This window comes from Canis lupus, chromosome 3 (genome assembly GCF_048164855.1).
Source record: "Canis lupus baileyi chromosome 3, mCanLup2.hap1, whole genome shotgun sequence".
NCBI classification, from domain to species: Eukaryota; Metazoa; Chordata; class Mammalia; order Carnivora; family Canidae; genus Canis; species Canis lupus.
The window spans coordinates 6,701,224-6,719,308 of record NC_132840.1 but is presented as its reverse complement, the minus strand read 5'-3'; the positions used below and the strand labels follow the sequence as shown (position 1 = coordinate 6,719,308).

At 38.9% G+C, this 18,085-nt stretch overlaps 1 protein-coding gene across 4 annotated transcripts in view; it reads right to left on the bottom strand.

Moving 5' to 3' along the window:
- Nucleotides 1-5,845: 5,845 nt before the first annotated feature.
- Nucleotides 5,846-18,085, bottom strand: part of CBFB (core-binding factor subunit beta) — a 60,949-nt gene continuing 48,709 nt past the window's right edge. For 3 of the 4 annotated variants that reach the window (XM_072814482.1, XM_072814469.1, XM_072814462.1), the window contains one exon: nucleotides 5,846-8,092. In XM_072814482.1, coding sequence (XP_072670583.1) covers nucleotides 8,024-8,092 — 69 coding nt within the window. In that variant the 3' untranslated portion in view covers nucleotides 5,846-8,023. The remainder of the gene's footprint in view (nucleotides 8,093-18,085) is intronic. The other variant, XM_072814474.1, reaches the window with a different exon arrangement.

Sequence of the window (18,085 nt, the reverse complement as noted above, 5' to 3'; positions counted from 1 at the left end):
CCCACGTGGGATTCGATCCCGGGTCTCCAGGATCGCGCCCTGGGCCAAAGGCAGGCGCTAAACCACTGCACCACCCAGGGTTCCCGGCAGACTTATTTTGAAGGTTAACATTGGTTAAACACAAGGACTGGATTTTTTTTTTTAAGATTTTATTTATTTATTCATGAGAATACACAGAGAAGAGAGAGGAGTGGGGAGAGACACAGGAAGAGGGAGATGCAGGTTCCATGCAGGGAGCCCGACATGGGATTCGATTCCAGGTCTCCAGGATTACTCCCTGGGCTGAAGGCGCTAAACCGCTGAGCCACCCAGGCTGCCCAGGACTGGAAGTTTGAATCCTAGTTCTGCCATACAATGATTTTGTGCTTTGGGCAAATTACTATGTCTTAGTTTTATTTGTAAAATGATCATACTTCACAGATTTGTTAGCACTTATGAGTGTCTGACTTACAGGTAAATGGTTTATGTGGAACTAAATTTTTTTAAAAAATATTTTATTTATTTGAGAGAGAGAGAGGAGAGAGCACAAGCAGGGGAGTGGCAGGCAGAGGGAGAGGGAGAAGCAGACTCCCCGCTGAGCAGGGAGCCCAATGCCCCACTCGATCCCAGAACCCTGGGATCATGACCCGAGTGGAAGACAGACACCTAACCTACTGACCCACCCAGGCGCCCCCTAAAATGTTTTTAAAAATCTAATAGTGACAGAATTGATGTAATCCTTTGACAAGACCTATATACTGAATGTGGAGATGAAGGAGAAAAGGAGTAAAGAATAAAAACAGGTTTCTAGCTTTGGGTAGCTGGATGGAAGGTGGTGTTCCTCAGGACAAAGGCTCGGGGAACTGGCAATGGAGGGCCAGAAGGATGGCAAGCCTATTAAAATGGTCACATGTGATAGCTTAGAAAGCAGAAAAAGTACACATTTGAAGGTGAAAAGCTTAGAAAACAAAATCTTAGTACCATGGTTACATTATATTTGTCAAGAATGGACTGGGGAGCCCCTCCCAATCAGCCTTACAAAGGACACTCCTCCTCTCTCAGGGTAGAAGGCCCTCAGTCTCTAAACAGCCCCTCCCCCCCGTGACATTTCATAATTGTTCGTGCAGTAACTTTATTCTCCCCTTTTTTTGAGTGGAAGTGTTTCCTGCAGTTTTCCTGTCCTATTCTACCATTGTAGCCCTGTTAAGGGCAGATCGTGACATATCCCAAGATTTTACCTCAATGCCTAGAACTTTTAGGCTGTTTCCTATAGTAGATAGATTTTCTTGATAAAGGGAGGGTAAAAAAAAATTTTTTTTTTAAAGATTTATTTATTTACTCAGAGAGAGAGAAAGGCAGAGACACAGGCAGAGACAGAAGCAGACTCCATGCAGGAAGCCCGATGTGGGACTCGATCCCGGGTCTCCAGGATCACACCCCAGGCTGCAGGAGGCGCCAAACCGCTGCACCACCAGGGCTGCCCGGGAGGGTAAAATTAAATAATAACTGAGAGGGTGGCCTATGATAGTCATTAACGCTATGGACAAATATTCTCTTTCCCAAGCAAAAGGTAAGATTGGGGTTTCCAGGGGTGCCTGGGTGGCTCAGGGGTCGAGCGTCTGCCTTTGGCTCAGGTCGTGATCCCAAGGTCCTGGGATCAAGTTCCGCATCAGAAACCCGCAGGGTGCCTGCTTCTTCCTTTGCTTGAATCTCTGCCTTTCTCTCTGTGTTTCTCAGGAATAAATGGATAAAATCTTAAAAAAAAAAAAAAAAAAGAAAGAAAAGGAAAGAAAAGAAAAAGATTGTGATTCCCAGTCAGGTGAAGTTGGGCATAGCCCTGTGATTTGCTAGGTTCAATGATATGTAAACAGAAGTCACATGTGCCAAATTCCCATGAGTTTTAAAAGATAGTGTCCCTTTCATTAAACTGTCTTCTTGGCCCTGCTCCATAGTTGGCTATGTTCAGTGACTGCTCTGTCCGCACAGGCCAACTAGTGATTGGTAGTAGCAAGTTAAGTAAGAGATTAAGCCTTTAAGTCAATGAACTTTTTAAAAAAAATTTTTATTTATTTATGATAGTCACAGAGAGAGAGAGAGGCAGAGACATAGGCAGAGGGAGAAGCAGGCTCCATGCACCAGGAGCCCAACGTGGGATTTGATCCCGGGTCTCCAGGATCGCACCCTGGGCCAAAGGCAGGCGCTAAACCACTGCACCACCCAGGGATCCCTAAGTCAATGAACTTTTTAAAAATTTTTATTTATTTTTATTTATTTTTTATTTTATTTATTTATTTTTTTTAAGTCAATGAACTTTTAAGAATTTGAAGGCGACACAACCAGCCTGATAAGAAAAACCAGGAAAATCAATTATACTTTCTATACTTTTTTCCAGGATCGAGTCCCACATTGGGCTCCTCCCAGGGAGCCTACTTTTTCCTGTCTGTGTCTCTGCCTCTCTGTCTGTCTCATGAACAAATAAATAAAATCTTTTTTTTTTTTTAAATGCCTCAAGGAAGCCTTTTTTGACCACCTAGACTGGGTTAAATGTACAACGTAACAATCAGTACTTCTAGTATAACTTAAACATTACTGCTTTTGGTCAGTTTTGAGCTACACTATGGATTCTCCGAGGGCAGGAACCATATATTTTGGGCAGTGGATATACATTCCCCCTCCCTCAAATAATCCTAGGGGGGTAATCGTACTTTGCTTTTTTTTTTTTTTTTTTTAAAGATTTTATTTATTCATGAGAGACAGAGAGAGAAAGAGAGGCAGAGATCCAGGCAGAGGGAGAAGCAGGCTCCATGCAGGGAGCCCAATGTGGGACTCGATCCGGGGACTCCAGGATCACGCCCTGGGCCGAAGGCAGGCGCTAAACCACTGAGCCACCCAGGGATCCCTGCTTTTTTTTTTTTTTATAAAGATTTTATTTATATATTCATGAGAGATACACAGAAGCAGAGACATAATCAGAGGGAGAAGCAGGCTCCCTGTGGGGAGCCCAATGTGGTACTCCATCCCAGGACCCTGGGATCACACCCTGAGCCTAACGAAGGCTTAACCATTGAGCCACCCAGGCACTACCATACTTTGCTTTAATATTTTTTAAAAACCAGTAAGGTGCAATATTTTCCTTTTTTTTTTTTTTTTTTTAAGATTTATTTGAGAGAGAGCGAGCAAGCAGGAAGAGGGGGCTGTGGGAGAGAGAAGCCAACTCTACACTAAGCACAGTGCCTGACGTGGGGCTCAATCCCAGGACTCTAAGGTCATGGCCTGAAGTGAATTAAGAGTTGGAATTTTAACCAACTGAGCCACCCAGGCTTTTTTTTAAACTGATTTTTCCTTTTGGTTGTATGATCTATGTCCTTTGCTCACTTATAATCTTTATATTGATATGAGCCAATATATGCAATTAAAATTTTTCTAGTAGCTACATTCAAAACAAGATAAAATTAATTTTAGTATATTTAGCTCAATATATCAAATATCAATATAATCCAGTATATGAAATTATCATTTATATGTAATAAAAAATTAGTGAGATATCTTCTTACTAGATTTTTGATATCTGGTAAGTATTTTACACTAGCAGTATATATCAATTAAGGCACTAAGCTTTCAGAGGCTAAAGTGAAATAGTCCTCCAGAACAAAGCTTTAAGAGAAAAATATTTAGGGGTGCCTTGGTGGCTCAGCTGGTTAAGTATCTGCCCTTGGCTCAGGTCATGATCCTGGGGTCATGATCCAGGGATCCAGGGATCCCTGAGGCAGTGACTTTTAAAAGTATCCTGTATCAAGAAGAACCAAGGGATCCCTGGGTGGCGCAGCGGTTTGGTGCCTGCCTTTGGCCCAGGGCGTGATCCTGGAGACCCGTGATTGAGTCCCACGTCGGGCTCCCAGTGCATGGAGCCTGCTTCTCCCTCTGCCTGTGTCTCTGCCTCTCTCTCCCTCTCTCTGTGACTATCATAAAAAAAAAAAAAAAAAAAAAAAAAAAAAGCTACCATTTCACTCATGATCCTACTCTACAATTGTAATTTTCTGGCCTTGACCTATTTTTGAAATGTCATATATGTACATGTAGTGGTGCTATAAGAAAGAATTGATGCTATCTAGGGGTAATCATGCCCTGAAATCTGCCCACAAAAGACAAATATTTGGGAGAGCAAAACACCGATGTTGTCTTGTAAATACACACATAGATGTGCCAGTGAGCTCTGGCGGTTTTAAAAATACGTCCACAAACCCTTTGTCACACCACCCTTGAAGAGATGAAGCTTAATACTCCTCCATTTCAGTGGGCCTGACCCAGTGACTCATTTCTAACATAGAATATGGCACCCCAAGATGAGGTTATTTTTTAAAAGATTTTATTTGAGGGATGGAGAGCACAAGCAGGGGTAGAAGAGGGAGAGGGAGAAGCAGAATCCCTGCTGAGCATGGAGCCCAACAGGCTCCAACCCAAGCTGAAGTCTGATGTTCATCCAACTGAGACACCCCTCACCCCGAGATTAGGTGATTAAAAAGACTGTGGCTTCCATCTTGAATCACTAGTTCTAGGGAAACCCAGCTGCTAAGCTGTGAGCTGCTGTATGGAGACACCCACAGGGCAAGAAGGTGAAGGTCTCCATTCCAAAACCTAACAAGAAATCAAGGGCTTTCTTCACCCAATGGTCTCTGAAAAACTGAGGCCAGTCAATGACCAATTGAGTGGGCTGGGAAGAGGATCTTTCAGCCACAGTCAAGCCTTGAGAGGACTATAGCATGGGCTGATAGCCTGACTCTAACCTCAGAAGGGACCTTGGACCAGACCACTGAACTTAACTTCTTCCAGATTTCTTATCCACAGAAGCTGTGAGATGATGTTTCTTGTTTTAGGCTGCTAGTCTTTGGAGCAGTGTGTTATGCAGTAATGGATAATTCATACAAAGGCTTATAGTTTGAAAAAGCTCCTCTTCGCCAAATGAGGCAAAGATCAATTAAGATATTTGTTTTCTTAAGTAGCCCCAAACTACCATATCCAAATACCTGTTTCTAGAGATGATATTTACTAAAATGCCAGCATGATGCTACTGCTGAAACAACTTTTGAAATTAACCCTCAGTATGAATCTTACTCATTGGAATTTTGCTTAATGGTGCCAATTCACCATTAGTATTTGTTATTTGCAGTACATCTGGTGGTGAATAAGTTTTTCATCATGCACCAAGCTTAAGGCATGTTTCTAAAGTAAAAGACTGGTATAGGAAAAATGCCAAGAAAAATCCTGTTTTTATTTTTATTTTTTTTAAGATTTACTTATTTTACAGAGAGAGAAAGCATGAGCAAGATGGGCAGGAGAGGGAGAGTCCCAAGCTGACTGTGCTGAGCATGTAGTCCTGCTCATGGCTCGACCTCACAACCCTAACAGCATACCCTGAGCTGAAACCAAGAGTGGGACAGATGCTCAACCTACTGCACTATCCAAGAGCTCCAAATACTAACTATGTTTGATATAATACGCACAATCAAATTAAGTACGTAGTCCTAAAATGAGTACCTTGTATAATGGCACTAGTTTGAATGTGTAATTTCTGGAATTCTTCCTCCCCTGCAAGGTCAGTACTTTATAGCTGTAGCTCATACGATGGGTATAGCAGACCAGATTTTTAGGAAACCATAACATACATTGGGAAGTTATTATTTGTGATATTTGCATTACATTTTCTTTGGTATCAGCAGAAATGACCACTAGATGCCACTGTGTGTGTGTTTCTTTTTTAATTTAAAAAAAAAAAATGAAAGAACATTTTGGAAACGAAGTCAATTTTCACGTCATAATGAGCACCAAAGCAGAAATTGTTGGGTTAGGTCAATGAAGAACCAAGATCTTTTTTTCACTACACAGAAGTTTATTGTGAAAGTAAATGAAACATACAAACATACAGTATGGCTAATGGTGGCAAAAGCAATCTGATAGCTTAAGGCAAGTTTTAATGGAGATGAATTTAGAAAAGATGATGCAATGATGTAATTTTGTTTAAATACAGATTATGGAAAAATATCAAATTGCATCAATAACTTAATAAGAGTTTTCAAAGCCTGCACTATTGGAGAAAAGGGGCTCATGATCTTAATGCCAGCATTAAGATAGACAGAAGCAGCACTGTGCTGAATGACAGGAAAAATCGAGTATTTACAGAAGGATGGCGAAATGAACATTTAATAACATTTGATCTTAGTTATTGGTGGAATGAAAGCCCTTAGCTAGAAGTAATAGAGAAAAAAATGTACCATCATTGTGTTATTAAAAAAATTAAGTGCAGAAGTCAAAAACCAAGGAGCTCTGTGATAAAATAACCTTAAAACACTTTAAGGGCCACTTAAAAGGCAATTGCCTCAGAGGAAATTAGGGCACTGAGTGTGTAAACATGTGAGCTGCACAACACTAAATACCAACCAAATTCATTCATAGTACTTAGTTACACAAGATCAGCATGGTCTTTTATGACGCATTATTGTTCATAACAATTTAAACACACTCTTTACCATGCATGACTTCAAATATATAACAAATATTTTTATTCTGAGATACAGGATGTGTCTATGAATTATAAGACCTATATACAATGAAAGTCACACCTCCCTCACAGTCAAGTATTTGTGTGTGTGTTTTAAATGCAATGACCTTATTCAGACTTCAGTTTCTTTTCTGAATTGACCATGTCAGTTTTTCAAACTCTTTAAAATAATGCCATTCTATTATGATAAAATACATTTTTGCAAAAATTCAGAAATGTAGTAACATTCAATGAATGTGACCATGAAAAATATTTGTAAGGAGGTGCCAAATGACTTAGCACTTTTTTTCCAGTCTTGTATTAAAAAAAAAAAGTTGCCTTCAATTTGACAATGAGCCTATTTAAAAAATATTCTTATACTAATTCATCTCAAAAGGTTCTATTAATAGTCCTTTTGGAAAATACCATATATATAACCTGTGAGTTTTTTCCCAGAATAATTAATGAAGAAAATGTACCTCTGCACAGATGAACATTTTCTAAGACTAATCTTTCGTTACCCAGCAATGTTTTTACAAAAGCATGCATTATAAAATACACATAAAAGCAGCTATCTTAAACATGATTTTAATACAATATTACCTTGGTAGCTGATTCATCACTGTCTCCAGTTTAATATGCTGTTACATACATGAAGAAGCTCCAGTATCCCTTTTCTGACTTAAAAAAAAAAAAAAATCCCTGAATAAAACAGAAGCCAGCCTGCGACTTCTTTAGGCATTTCAGTAGAGTATTATTACCACCTATGGAGAATATCTCCACACAAACTCATGTTTACAGAACAGAATGTAAAACAGATTTGGGGCAGATTAGTTAACACCAATTAAAAAAATTTTATGTTTAAGGAAGAAAGAAAAAGGAGCTGATCATCAACATTTAAAAGGATACTGCAACTTTAACAACTGTAAACTTTGTGTTAAAGGCTGTGGCAGACAGCTCTATGCTACTAGGTTTTTAGCTTGTAAATAATGCAAACACATCAGCAGTTTAAAAATGCCATAAACTATAAAAACACAGAAATAAAACAAATAACCAAGAATGTCTATCTAAAATGAAGCTATGTAACCAACACATCTAAAATTCAAAAATAATTAGAACAACTGATTAGGGAAAAAAACCCTCTGATAAAATTTAAATTTCTTGACTTGTTCTTAAATGACATAAACTTTTAAATTAAAATGGAGGAAAAAAAGAGCTTTACAAAAAAGTGGATAGTTTCAACTCACTAAAATAATGCCAACAAGGTAAGCTTGCATAGAAAAAAATTTCAAATTACTGGCTACATGCATACAAAATTAGAAATGCAGGTATTATATAATCATAGTGCAAAACCATGGCAGTTTGTGATGTCTTGTTACTGCCTAAGGTTGAGAAATAGACCGTAGTACCTCCAGTTATCACAGTTTCTGGTCTTTTAATGATTATTTCTGCCAACTAGAAACAATGTATATATGTAAAGATGGGTGGGCACATCTGCTGTGCTGCTAATTAACGAAGTTTGAGGTCATCACCACCACCTAAATTGGAACCAGGACTAGGGTCTTGTTGTCTTCTTGCCTGCAATGACAAAGTCATAATTGGGAGTCAAAACATATTTTGAAAATCAAAGTGCTAGATAAATAACGTATAAGACACAGCATCTTAAAAGAGTTTACAACTAAAAGGTTTTCAGCCAATATCTCCATATGTAAGAGGAAAAAGAACAATTTAAATTACATATTAAATATTTTGCTGGGCACCTGGGTGGCTCAATTGGTTAAGGGTCTGCTTTCGGCTCAGGTCATGATTCCAGGTACTGAGATCGAGGCCCGCATCAGGCTCCCTGCTCAGTGGGGAGTCTGCTTCTCTCTTTCCTTCTGCGCCTCTGCCACTCCCCCTACTTATGCTTTCTCTCACTCTATCATATAAATAAAATCTTTAAAACATATTTTGCTAATATATATATATATATATATATATTTTGCTGAAGTTTCGATAAAAGAAGCCAAGAATAAAAAACTCTTTATATTCAAAACAGCATTATCAAAATACATACTATATATAAAAGAACAGCAAATCTACATTTATAGTTTTTGGACTACAGGGTTAAACACATCATCCAGTCACCTTACAATCAAACGTTTTCTTTTAATAATAGCTCACATTTACTGAGTACCAACTATATGCTGAGCATTGTTCTAAGCATTTTCCATGAATGAACTAATTAAAACGCTGTCAGCAACCTTAAAACATATGTACTACTGTTTATTTTACATAGTCACACAAAGTATATAGTCTACTAATTGACTGAAAAATGTAGTAGTGAATTTCATCTTACAGAATGTCATCTCTGCCAAACAAGTTTTCACTAAAAATCTCTACCTCATGTAATAAAATCATTACTATGAATAAAGTATTATCTCAAAAGCAAAAATGAATGTTCTCAGAGCTTCCACCAAGAACCACCACCTCAGGGATGCCACCATCTAAGAGCAAGAATAATAAACAGACTTTTAACTGCTTAGAAAAGACCAGGTTCTATTTCTGCAATGTAGAAATAATGGACATGACTGTACTTTACAAATACCTTTATACGATTGCATAAATATGGAGGGAAAAAAAAGACCTGGAGTACAACATGAAAATTTGTTATTTAACAAGTCCAATTCTTTTTTTTTTAAGAATTTATTTATTTATTTATTTATTTATTTATTTATTTATTTATTATTTTTTTATTTATGACAGTCACACAGAGAGAGAGAGAGAGAGAGAGAGGCACAGACACAGGCAGAGGGAGAAGCAGGCTCCATGCACCGGGAGCCCGATGTGGGATTCGATCCCGGGTCTCCAGGATCGCGCCCTGGGCCAAAGGCAGGCGCCAAACCGCTACACCACCCAGGGATCCCAAGATTTTATTTATTTATAAGAGCAAGAGAGCATGAGCATGAGCCCGACATGGGGCTCAATCCCATGACTCTGGGATCATGACCTGCTGAAGGCAGATGCCCAAAAGACTGAGCCACCCAGGTGCCCCAAGAAGTGCAATTCTTAAAAAACAAACAAACCCCCCTCCCAAAAACCCAAATGCATTTTTTTTTAAAAGATTTTATTTATTTACTCATGAGAGAGAGAGAGAGAAGCAGAGACACAGGCAGAGGGAGAAGCAGGCTCCATGCAGGGAGCCCGACGTGGGACTCAATCCCGGGTCCCCAGGATCAGGCTCTGGGCCGAAGGTGGCGCTAAACCGCTGAGCCACCCGGGCTGCCCCACATTTATTTATTAAAAATTGCATTTGGGGGCTTCTCTCTCTCTGATGAATAAATAAAATCTTTTAAATAAACAAATAAAGAAACAAATAAATAAATGTGGATAAAATATCTAAAAAAGATGCAAAACTGGGGGAAAAATTATAGTCCTGATCCACTTACATACCCAGAAGTAGTTTTACAACAATATTAATAACTAAGAGGTTTGACAATTATAAACACTGAGGCTTTCAAGTTTCACTTTAGAATAAACATTTCTAGTTAAACTACTGATGGCAAATTCCTTAATAGGGAATATCTAACAACTAACAGGTCCTGTGTGACACTCTCTGCTACATAAAGTTTTTAATGTAAACTAGTGCCCCTTTGGTCACTAATACATACAGTATTAACTCTCAGTCTCTTTCACAAATTCCAATGCATGTTTCTTCCATAAGCTTTCTTTAGTAACTGTAAATGTGAGTTGAGCACAAGCAACAAGCATCTGATTGTATACAGAACCTGATTCCTTCAGCAATGATTTTCCTAGGTTAGACAATGGTGAGTCCATTTTACCAGTAGTTCAGGCAAAAAAGCTTGAGGTCACCCTAATATCTCCTTCTTGTACACTCCATGATAGGCTCTGACAGCCCTCCATTGACTATGTCCTTTTTTTTTTTTCATTGACTATATCCTGAATCTACTTCTGGCTGCCTCTACCCCTCTTATCCTAGTCCATGCCACCACCATTCTTCATCTAGCTCTTGTCTGTAGTCACTTCTGATACATACCAGTAATTGAGACCACCCTGAAATTACCTGTGCAATCTTTAGCTAATGGAATCATGCATTATAATCACCAATTGATTCTTCATTGCCTGTGTCAGTTTTTGGAAACAAATCTACCCCAAAATTGAACATACTGGTTTCACTTCTTAAGATCTAACACAGTTGTTACAGAAAGAGCATTGTAGACCTTCAAAGAAACATCTCAACAAGTCACACCTGCACTGCATGATCAAGTTTAGTCAGAAGCTCCAGTAATGTCATCATTTCTCAAGAGCATTACGTTATTTAGATAGAAAGGACACTGCCTTGTTCACTTTCAAACAAATCAAATCAAACTCAACACTAACTTCTGTTGTCTTATAAATCTGTCTTATACATTCCTCTAGCAGATTTTCACTATTTTTATTAGCATATGGCTCACTAAATTTTAGCATATTTATTTCAATTAACTAGTCATGTTAAAGTTATGCTGCATGGTACAGATTGAAAAAGCTATGGAATGCACATTCAGCAAAAAACCAAAAAACCAAACAACCCAGCAACCCCAAAACAAAAAACCAATTTAAGGTCTATACAGAATCAATGCTAAATGTAGTGTAAGGGCAGATCAATTCTGCAAAATCAGAGATGGTGATATAAGCATCTGGATTCAGTCAATGAAGGTTAGAAAGGGGCTGAGCAATGAAGAAACACTGAGAAAAATCAATCCTAATTATATATTTACAAATCACTATTAACCTACCAACAATACTTGGTCAAAAGGATATTTCAGCTTTTGTCTTAGGAGTAATTTTCAAATTAGTTTTATAATAATAGGATGAATTCAAATGAGTGACAGTGTTCATCAGCAGCTAGAGTTCTCCATTCTGCTCATAGCTGTGCACAAGTTCCCATGGGTTTATTATTTTTTAAAAAATATAGTTTGGTGAAGGCATGGAGAGGAGTAAAGCTTATCTACTTGTATTTGTGGTTTATTTACACTGTAAAGAAGAATCAGGAAGATGTAAGGGAAGACACTGTGAAGGAAAAACAAAAATAGGACAAATGAGAGCTGAGGAAGTCAAGAGAGTGTGAGAGCTGAAGGGAGAGGAATAAGAGAGCTGGGAGACTGGAAGGAAATTTCTTGTTCAGAGGTTAGATGTACAGGCTGTCACATGAAAGAAACAAATAGAAACAGACTGAGGTTCAGTGAAATAGCTTCCACAGGACTGGAGTTCAACAACTGAATGAGCTTTCTCATGAGAGCTAGATGTTTTAGAAGGAATTCTATGAGTAATCAGCTATACTAGATGGTGGCTTAAGAAACTCTCTAAACTCAAAAAAAAAAAAAAAAAAGAAAAAAAAAGAAACTCTCTAAACTCAATTATTATAAAAGCATAAAGTTCATAATTTCTAGTTTCTTTTCCACTGTCAATCCACATGGGTCCTTGATTTTTATTAACAACTATTTCAGAATAGGAGTTTAATATAAAGCAGACACCCACAAGCCTGTTCAGAATACAAATCTGTTTTTAATATTTATAGAGAATTAATCTAGACATTTTATTACAGACTTTAAGATTTTTTTTTTTTTATTTATTTATTCATGATAGTCACAGAGAGAGAGAGAGAGGCTCAGAGACACAGGCAGAGGGAGAAGCAGGCTCTGTGCACCGGGAGCCCGACGTGGGATTCGATCCCGGGTCTCCAGGATCGCGCCCTGGGCCAAAGGCAGGCGCCAAACCGCTGCGCCACCCAGGGATCCCTTATTACAGACTTCTTACTACCAGTTGCTCCTGTTTTCTTTCTTTCAATAAACCAGAATATCCAGAAAGATGGCAAATCCAGTTTTGAGGAGGCAGACCTGAGATGAGCCCAAAATGGAGTGACAATAAACAGTCACCAGGCACTGAGTTTTCCCTACTGGTCAGGGCTGTGCAGAAGTAGCCAAAAGCAGGGATTCCCAAATGAAAATGAATAAAATTTCTTGGTTGATTTCCATTCTATTTTATCAAGATTATCAAATCGCTGAAAACTCTTCATGAGAAAATGCCCTAATACTTAAAAATAGCTCCAACTGAGTGTATACTATGTTCACATACTGTGCTTACTACTTCATGTCTGACACTTGACTAAACGTCACAGCACAGAATTACAGAATTTTAGAGCAGCAAAGTATGTTAGAGATTTAGTTCAACTCTAATCTTACAAACTGGGAGCCTGAAACCGCAGGTTAAGTGATTCTCCAAGGTTTTATCATTAGCTGCTCCCAAATGCTAAAGCTGGAGGAGTCACTAAACAGAAATTTTAAGTCCTAATACGAGAGAAGGAAGTGTACTTTCCCCATATGCAAAAGGGTAAACCAGGTCAGCAGACAATCATAAACACCTGTCAGGTAAGGAGATTGCAAGAGCTCGTCTAATGGGCATGTCAAAAAATATAGTTCTTATAAAGTACACAACTTCAGGAAAACTTTACATATAAAGTGACATTTCAAAATAAAAGAGATAGGGATCCCTGGGTGGCTCAGCAGTTTAGCGCCTGCCTTTGGCCCAGGGCGTGATCCTGGAGACCCGGGATCGAGTCCCATGTCGGGCTCCCTGCATGGAGCTTGCTTCTCCCTCTGCCTGTGTCTCTGCCCCTCTCTTTCTCTGTGTCTATCATGAGTGAATAAATAAAATCTTAAAAAAAAAAAGTCTTAAAAGAGATAGTAGAAATAATCTACATTTCTAGGTGCAGACTGGGATGGCTCTACCACTTTAGCTATATGATCTTAGACAAGTTTCTTACTCTTTTTCAGCCTGAGTGGTATAAAACAAATACTGTGATGAATACTGCCTGACACAAAGTAAGCACGCTGTCACAACAAACCTGCTCATCACTTTCCAGTTATCTGTATGAACATATCGGGATACCTGGGTGGCTTGGTGGTTGGGCATCTGCCTTTGGCTCAGGGCATGATCCTGGGGTCCCAGGATCGAGTCCTGCATCGGGCTCCCTGCATGGAGCCTGCTTCTCCCTCTGCCTGTGTCTCTGCCTCTCTCTCTCTCTCTATCTCTCATGAATAAACTTAAAAATCTTTATGAACATTTGACATGTTAAAAAAAAAACTTGTATCCTGCCAATAAGATAATTTTAAAAAACTAAAACATAAGGTTAGAATAAAATAAATTTTAGTGAAGCTTGTATCTCCTATGATAGAGACCAAAGACTTCATTTTTAAAGATTTGAGAGAGAGAGTGAAGGGGGAGGGAAGAAGCAGGGAAGCAGCAGAGGGAGAGGGAGGGCAAGCTCTCCACTGAGCACAGAGCCCTGTAGGGCTTGATCCCAGGACCCTGATATCATGACCTGAGTTGAAGGCAGATGCTTAACCAACTGAGCCATTAGGTGGCTCACAAAGACTCTCTTTCTCTCCTAGAAAGATCTAGTATCCTCTTCCTCTCTCTTCAGTCCTATTCCTGTTTCACTCTTATCTACTGCCTTTACCCAAAAGACGTTAGGAAGGCGCAGTATAGACCAACTTTTAAGTTAATTTGTCCTTACACAAAAATGAGTGTTGGTACAGTTAAAGTGATTTGAAAACTGAAGTCTGCAGGAATTTAAAATAGTGGCTGAGATTTTTTCTCGGACCACACAGAATCGAAGGCTCCGAAAACATACAAAACACAAATACAAAAACCACATAAAGCCTTTGCCTGTTTTATTTCCAAATAGTTTCCACCTAAAATTCTCCTATGATTTATGGAATTGTATTAAAACTGCCTATAGTAAAATAAGCAATAATTATTTACCCATTCTCTGACATTAAAGACAAGAATTTATTTGCTAACACTTTATAAACTAACCAGATGAAAGCATTTTCTACATAATGACAAAGAAAATCTCTTTCAGCACCCTGTCACCATGTAGCTGAATTAAGAGCTAACAGTACGATGGTACAGTTTTAGAAAGAGGCCAATCAAGTTGAAGGCAGTCTCTAGACACAGAGTGTACACGAGTTGCTATCTACAGGTAACAGAGCCATCTTTCCAATATATTTATGACCAGAGCACTCGTTCTGTCCTTTACTAACCTCAATCTTCTTTCACAAAATCCCAGAGTAAGCCATTTGAATTAGTTATACAGATATGTGAGATATGTGACCTGAAGAGAAATGTCGTCAGTAACATGTTAACATTTTAAAATCATGGAAGGAATCTCAGGTAAAAAGGCACCTGGCTACTACTACATGGCAAGAGACAATGGGCAGGCACTTCATAGGAGACATGTTTGTGATTATTTTTTTCTTTTTAATGTCTAATTTAATTAAAATATAGACTAGTGCTCCGATCATAAATGTGTAACTTGATGAATTTCCCAGTAAATGAATATGCCCATGTAACCCAGATAAAGAAACAGAACATTACCCAAACTCGGGAAGTTCCCCTTGTGCTCTCTCTTCCTAGTCACTACTAACCCGCCCTGGGCAACTGCTGCCTCTACCTCCAGCAGAACCCAGAAAAATTCAAAACCCTTTACTGTTGTTAAAAACCAAACAACCAACACCAGAATATAATGTATCTTGGCAAAATATCTCTGACTTTCACAGTCTAAAGTTAGGATATGCCTGTCTTGGGATCCCTGGGTGGCGCAGCGGTTTAGTGCCTGCCTTTGGCCCAGGGTGCGATCCTGGAGACCCGGGATTGAATCCCACGTCGGGCTCCCGGTGCATGGTGCCGGCTTCTCTCTCTGCCTATATCTCTGCCTCTCTCTCTCTCTGTGTGTGTGTGACTATCATAAATAAATAAATATTAAAAAAAAGATTAAAAAAAAAAAAAAGGATATGCCTGTCTTTACTGCCACTCCAGATATATTGAGCCAAAGTGAAAAAAGAGGAAGTGAGCCCATCTAAGACATACTGCGCTGGCAGCGACCTGGGAGGTAGGGCCTTAAGCCCTGGTTTTACAGATGAGGCTCACGAGGATAAGTAATTTTCCTAATGTCACAATGCAACAAGAGAGCCAGGATTCAAAACCAGAGAAATCTATTACAAACCTCATGCTCATCCTACTACATCATGAGCTCATCCTCATGCTCATTCTCTTTAAATTTTAGTTTGTCAACATATAACATCCAGTGCTCATCCCATCACATGCCCTTCTTAGTGCCCATCACCCAGTTACCCCATCCCCCCGCCCACCTCCTCTTCCGCAACCCTCTGTTTCCCAGAGTCAGGAGTCTCTCACGGTTTGTCTCCCTCTAATTTTTCCCACTCAGTTCCCCTCCTTTCCCTTATACTCCCTTCACTGTTTCTTATATTCCACATATGAGTGAAACCATATGATGATTGTCCTTCTCTGACTGACTGACTTCACTCAACATCATTCCCTCAGTTCCATCCACGCTGAAGCACACATCAAAGGTTCTTCAGCTACATTCTGCCAGATACTGGGTTCCACGAAAACACTCCAGGGACTACAGAAGAAAATCAGAGTAATTCCCACCCCTGCTTCACCTAGAGCAGTGCCCCTTTTATCTATCATATATATTGGGGTTCTCTACAAAATTTCATACAAAGGAAGGATTTCACATTTTTAGAAACAGGCCATAAGCCAGAAGACAGATAGCAAGTTCTAGAATCTTCTAGTTCCATCATTTTCTGTTAACACTAAAAACATATTTTCTTTCTTTTCTAAACATGTAATAGATGCACAGGATACAAAATTCAAAAGGTCTAAAAGATAACATGAAAAGTAATCATCCTCCCATGTGGCTCCAGGATACTCGATTCCCCTGCAGTTTTCAGTTAGTTTCCTACATATCCTATTAAAGAGAGACGGTGCACATTCAAGCAAATATGTGCCTGAATTCCTTTTAAAAGAATACCCAAAGGGCAAAGATATCATACATAGTGTTTTGTACCTTTTGCACACCATTTTGTTGTCACCAAAGATTTAACAGTATTTGGACAAGGTAACTAAAACAATGTTTCTTCATTTCACTATAGTTTTTCACTTGCCAAATTAATGATAAGCTGCTATCATCTCTGAAAGGTAAAGAAACATCAAACTACTAAAATAACCTTTTTTTACAGAAAATCAGAAAAAGAAAATGCTAAATCTTACCATGAATGATGGACTGAAAACTTTCTAAATTTTACACATGCAAAAAAAAAAATTTTTACACATGCTCAGGGAGTTTTATAACTGATTTCAGGTAAAAAGACACTGGCACAAATCAAAACTCTTAGTAATCTTAAACTTACATGTGTATTAAATGCTCAAGAGCATCAGCATTACAAGTTTAGCACTGCAGGGCTAGGGGCCTCAGAGGTTATCCAAACAGGGGTGGGACATCCCTAAGCCACTGTGCTGCCAGGATCTCAAGCTTCCAAGGACCATTTACTGGGTTACTGCCACCCACGAGTTACCACTGCTCCTCAGCCTTCATCTCCAGTCAGGCACCAGGACCACCCACTGGAATCATTATTATTCTTTTTTGCCTCAGCTTTTCCTTTTCCAGGCAAAACGGTTTCTAAGCTCTCCTGGCAGGTTTTATTTTTCAACTTAATCATCTTTATGGGTGATGTGGAAATTCATTTCCCAGTGTAGGCTATATTTGTAGAGGAGTTTTGGTTAGGAAACTGATTTAAGTCTTCACTCTTCTTTCCATTAACCAAACACTTGAAAGAAAGCAAGTAAATTAATTTTTCTGAGTCTCAGGTTCCTCAACTATAATAAGAATGTTAGAGTATATGACATAATGTCCCTTGTAGATGTTTGAATTATGGGGATGGGAGAGGGAAGGGACAATAATTTTCTCTAATGTTCTCCTTTTAGGAAAAAGAAGGTAAACTGTAAGAAAATAAGCTGATTAGGAATTTGTTGTGGATTTAAATTTTTTTTTTTAAGATTTATTTATTTATTTTGAGAGTGAGAGAAAGTGCAGTGGGAAGGGGCAGAGGAAGAGGGTCCCAAACAGACTCTGTGCTGGGTGGGGAGCCCGAAAGTAGGGCTCAATCTCACAGTACCAAGATCATGACCTGAGCTGAAACCAAGAGTTGGTTGCTTAACCGACTGTGTTACCCAGGCACATCATTACGGATTTTTTTTTAAAGGGAAGCAAAATATACATGCACCAAAAGTACCAAAAGTACCAAAAGATATGCATACCCAAAACTCCTGTAAGTGACTGCCAGTGCAAGCTCTGGACTCAGATCCCAGCCCAATTTTGTAGATGACAGTTCTCTATAAGAACCGATGTTATAAATTATTGCCTCAAGAGACTACGGGATCTTAAATCATTGATGACAATCCAATCATTTTTTTCTATGCTCCAGGTCATAATGCAGCGAAAGTGCCCTGACAGACTTTAGAGAACTAAAAGGATGTTCTTAGCCAGATAATTCAATTAACTGGAACCAGCATGGCGTGGTAGAGCTTTTAGTGCTCAAGAAGTACTTTAGAGCTATTATTTACTGTGGGCATACACAAGCCAATCACCATACTAAGTGCATTTACAAGCACTTTCCCATTTAATTCTCACAATTTCTATGAGAAAACAAGCTTAAGAGAGACTAG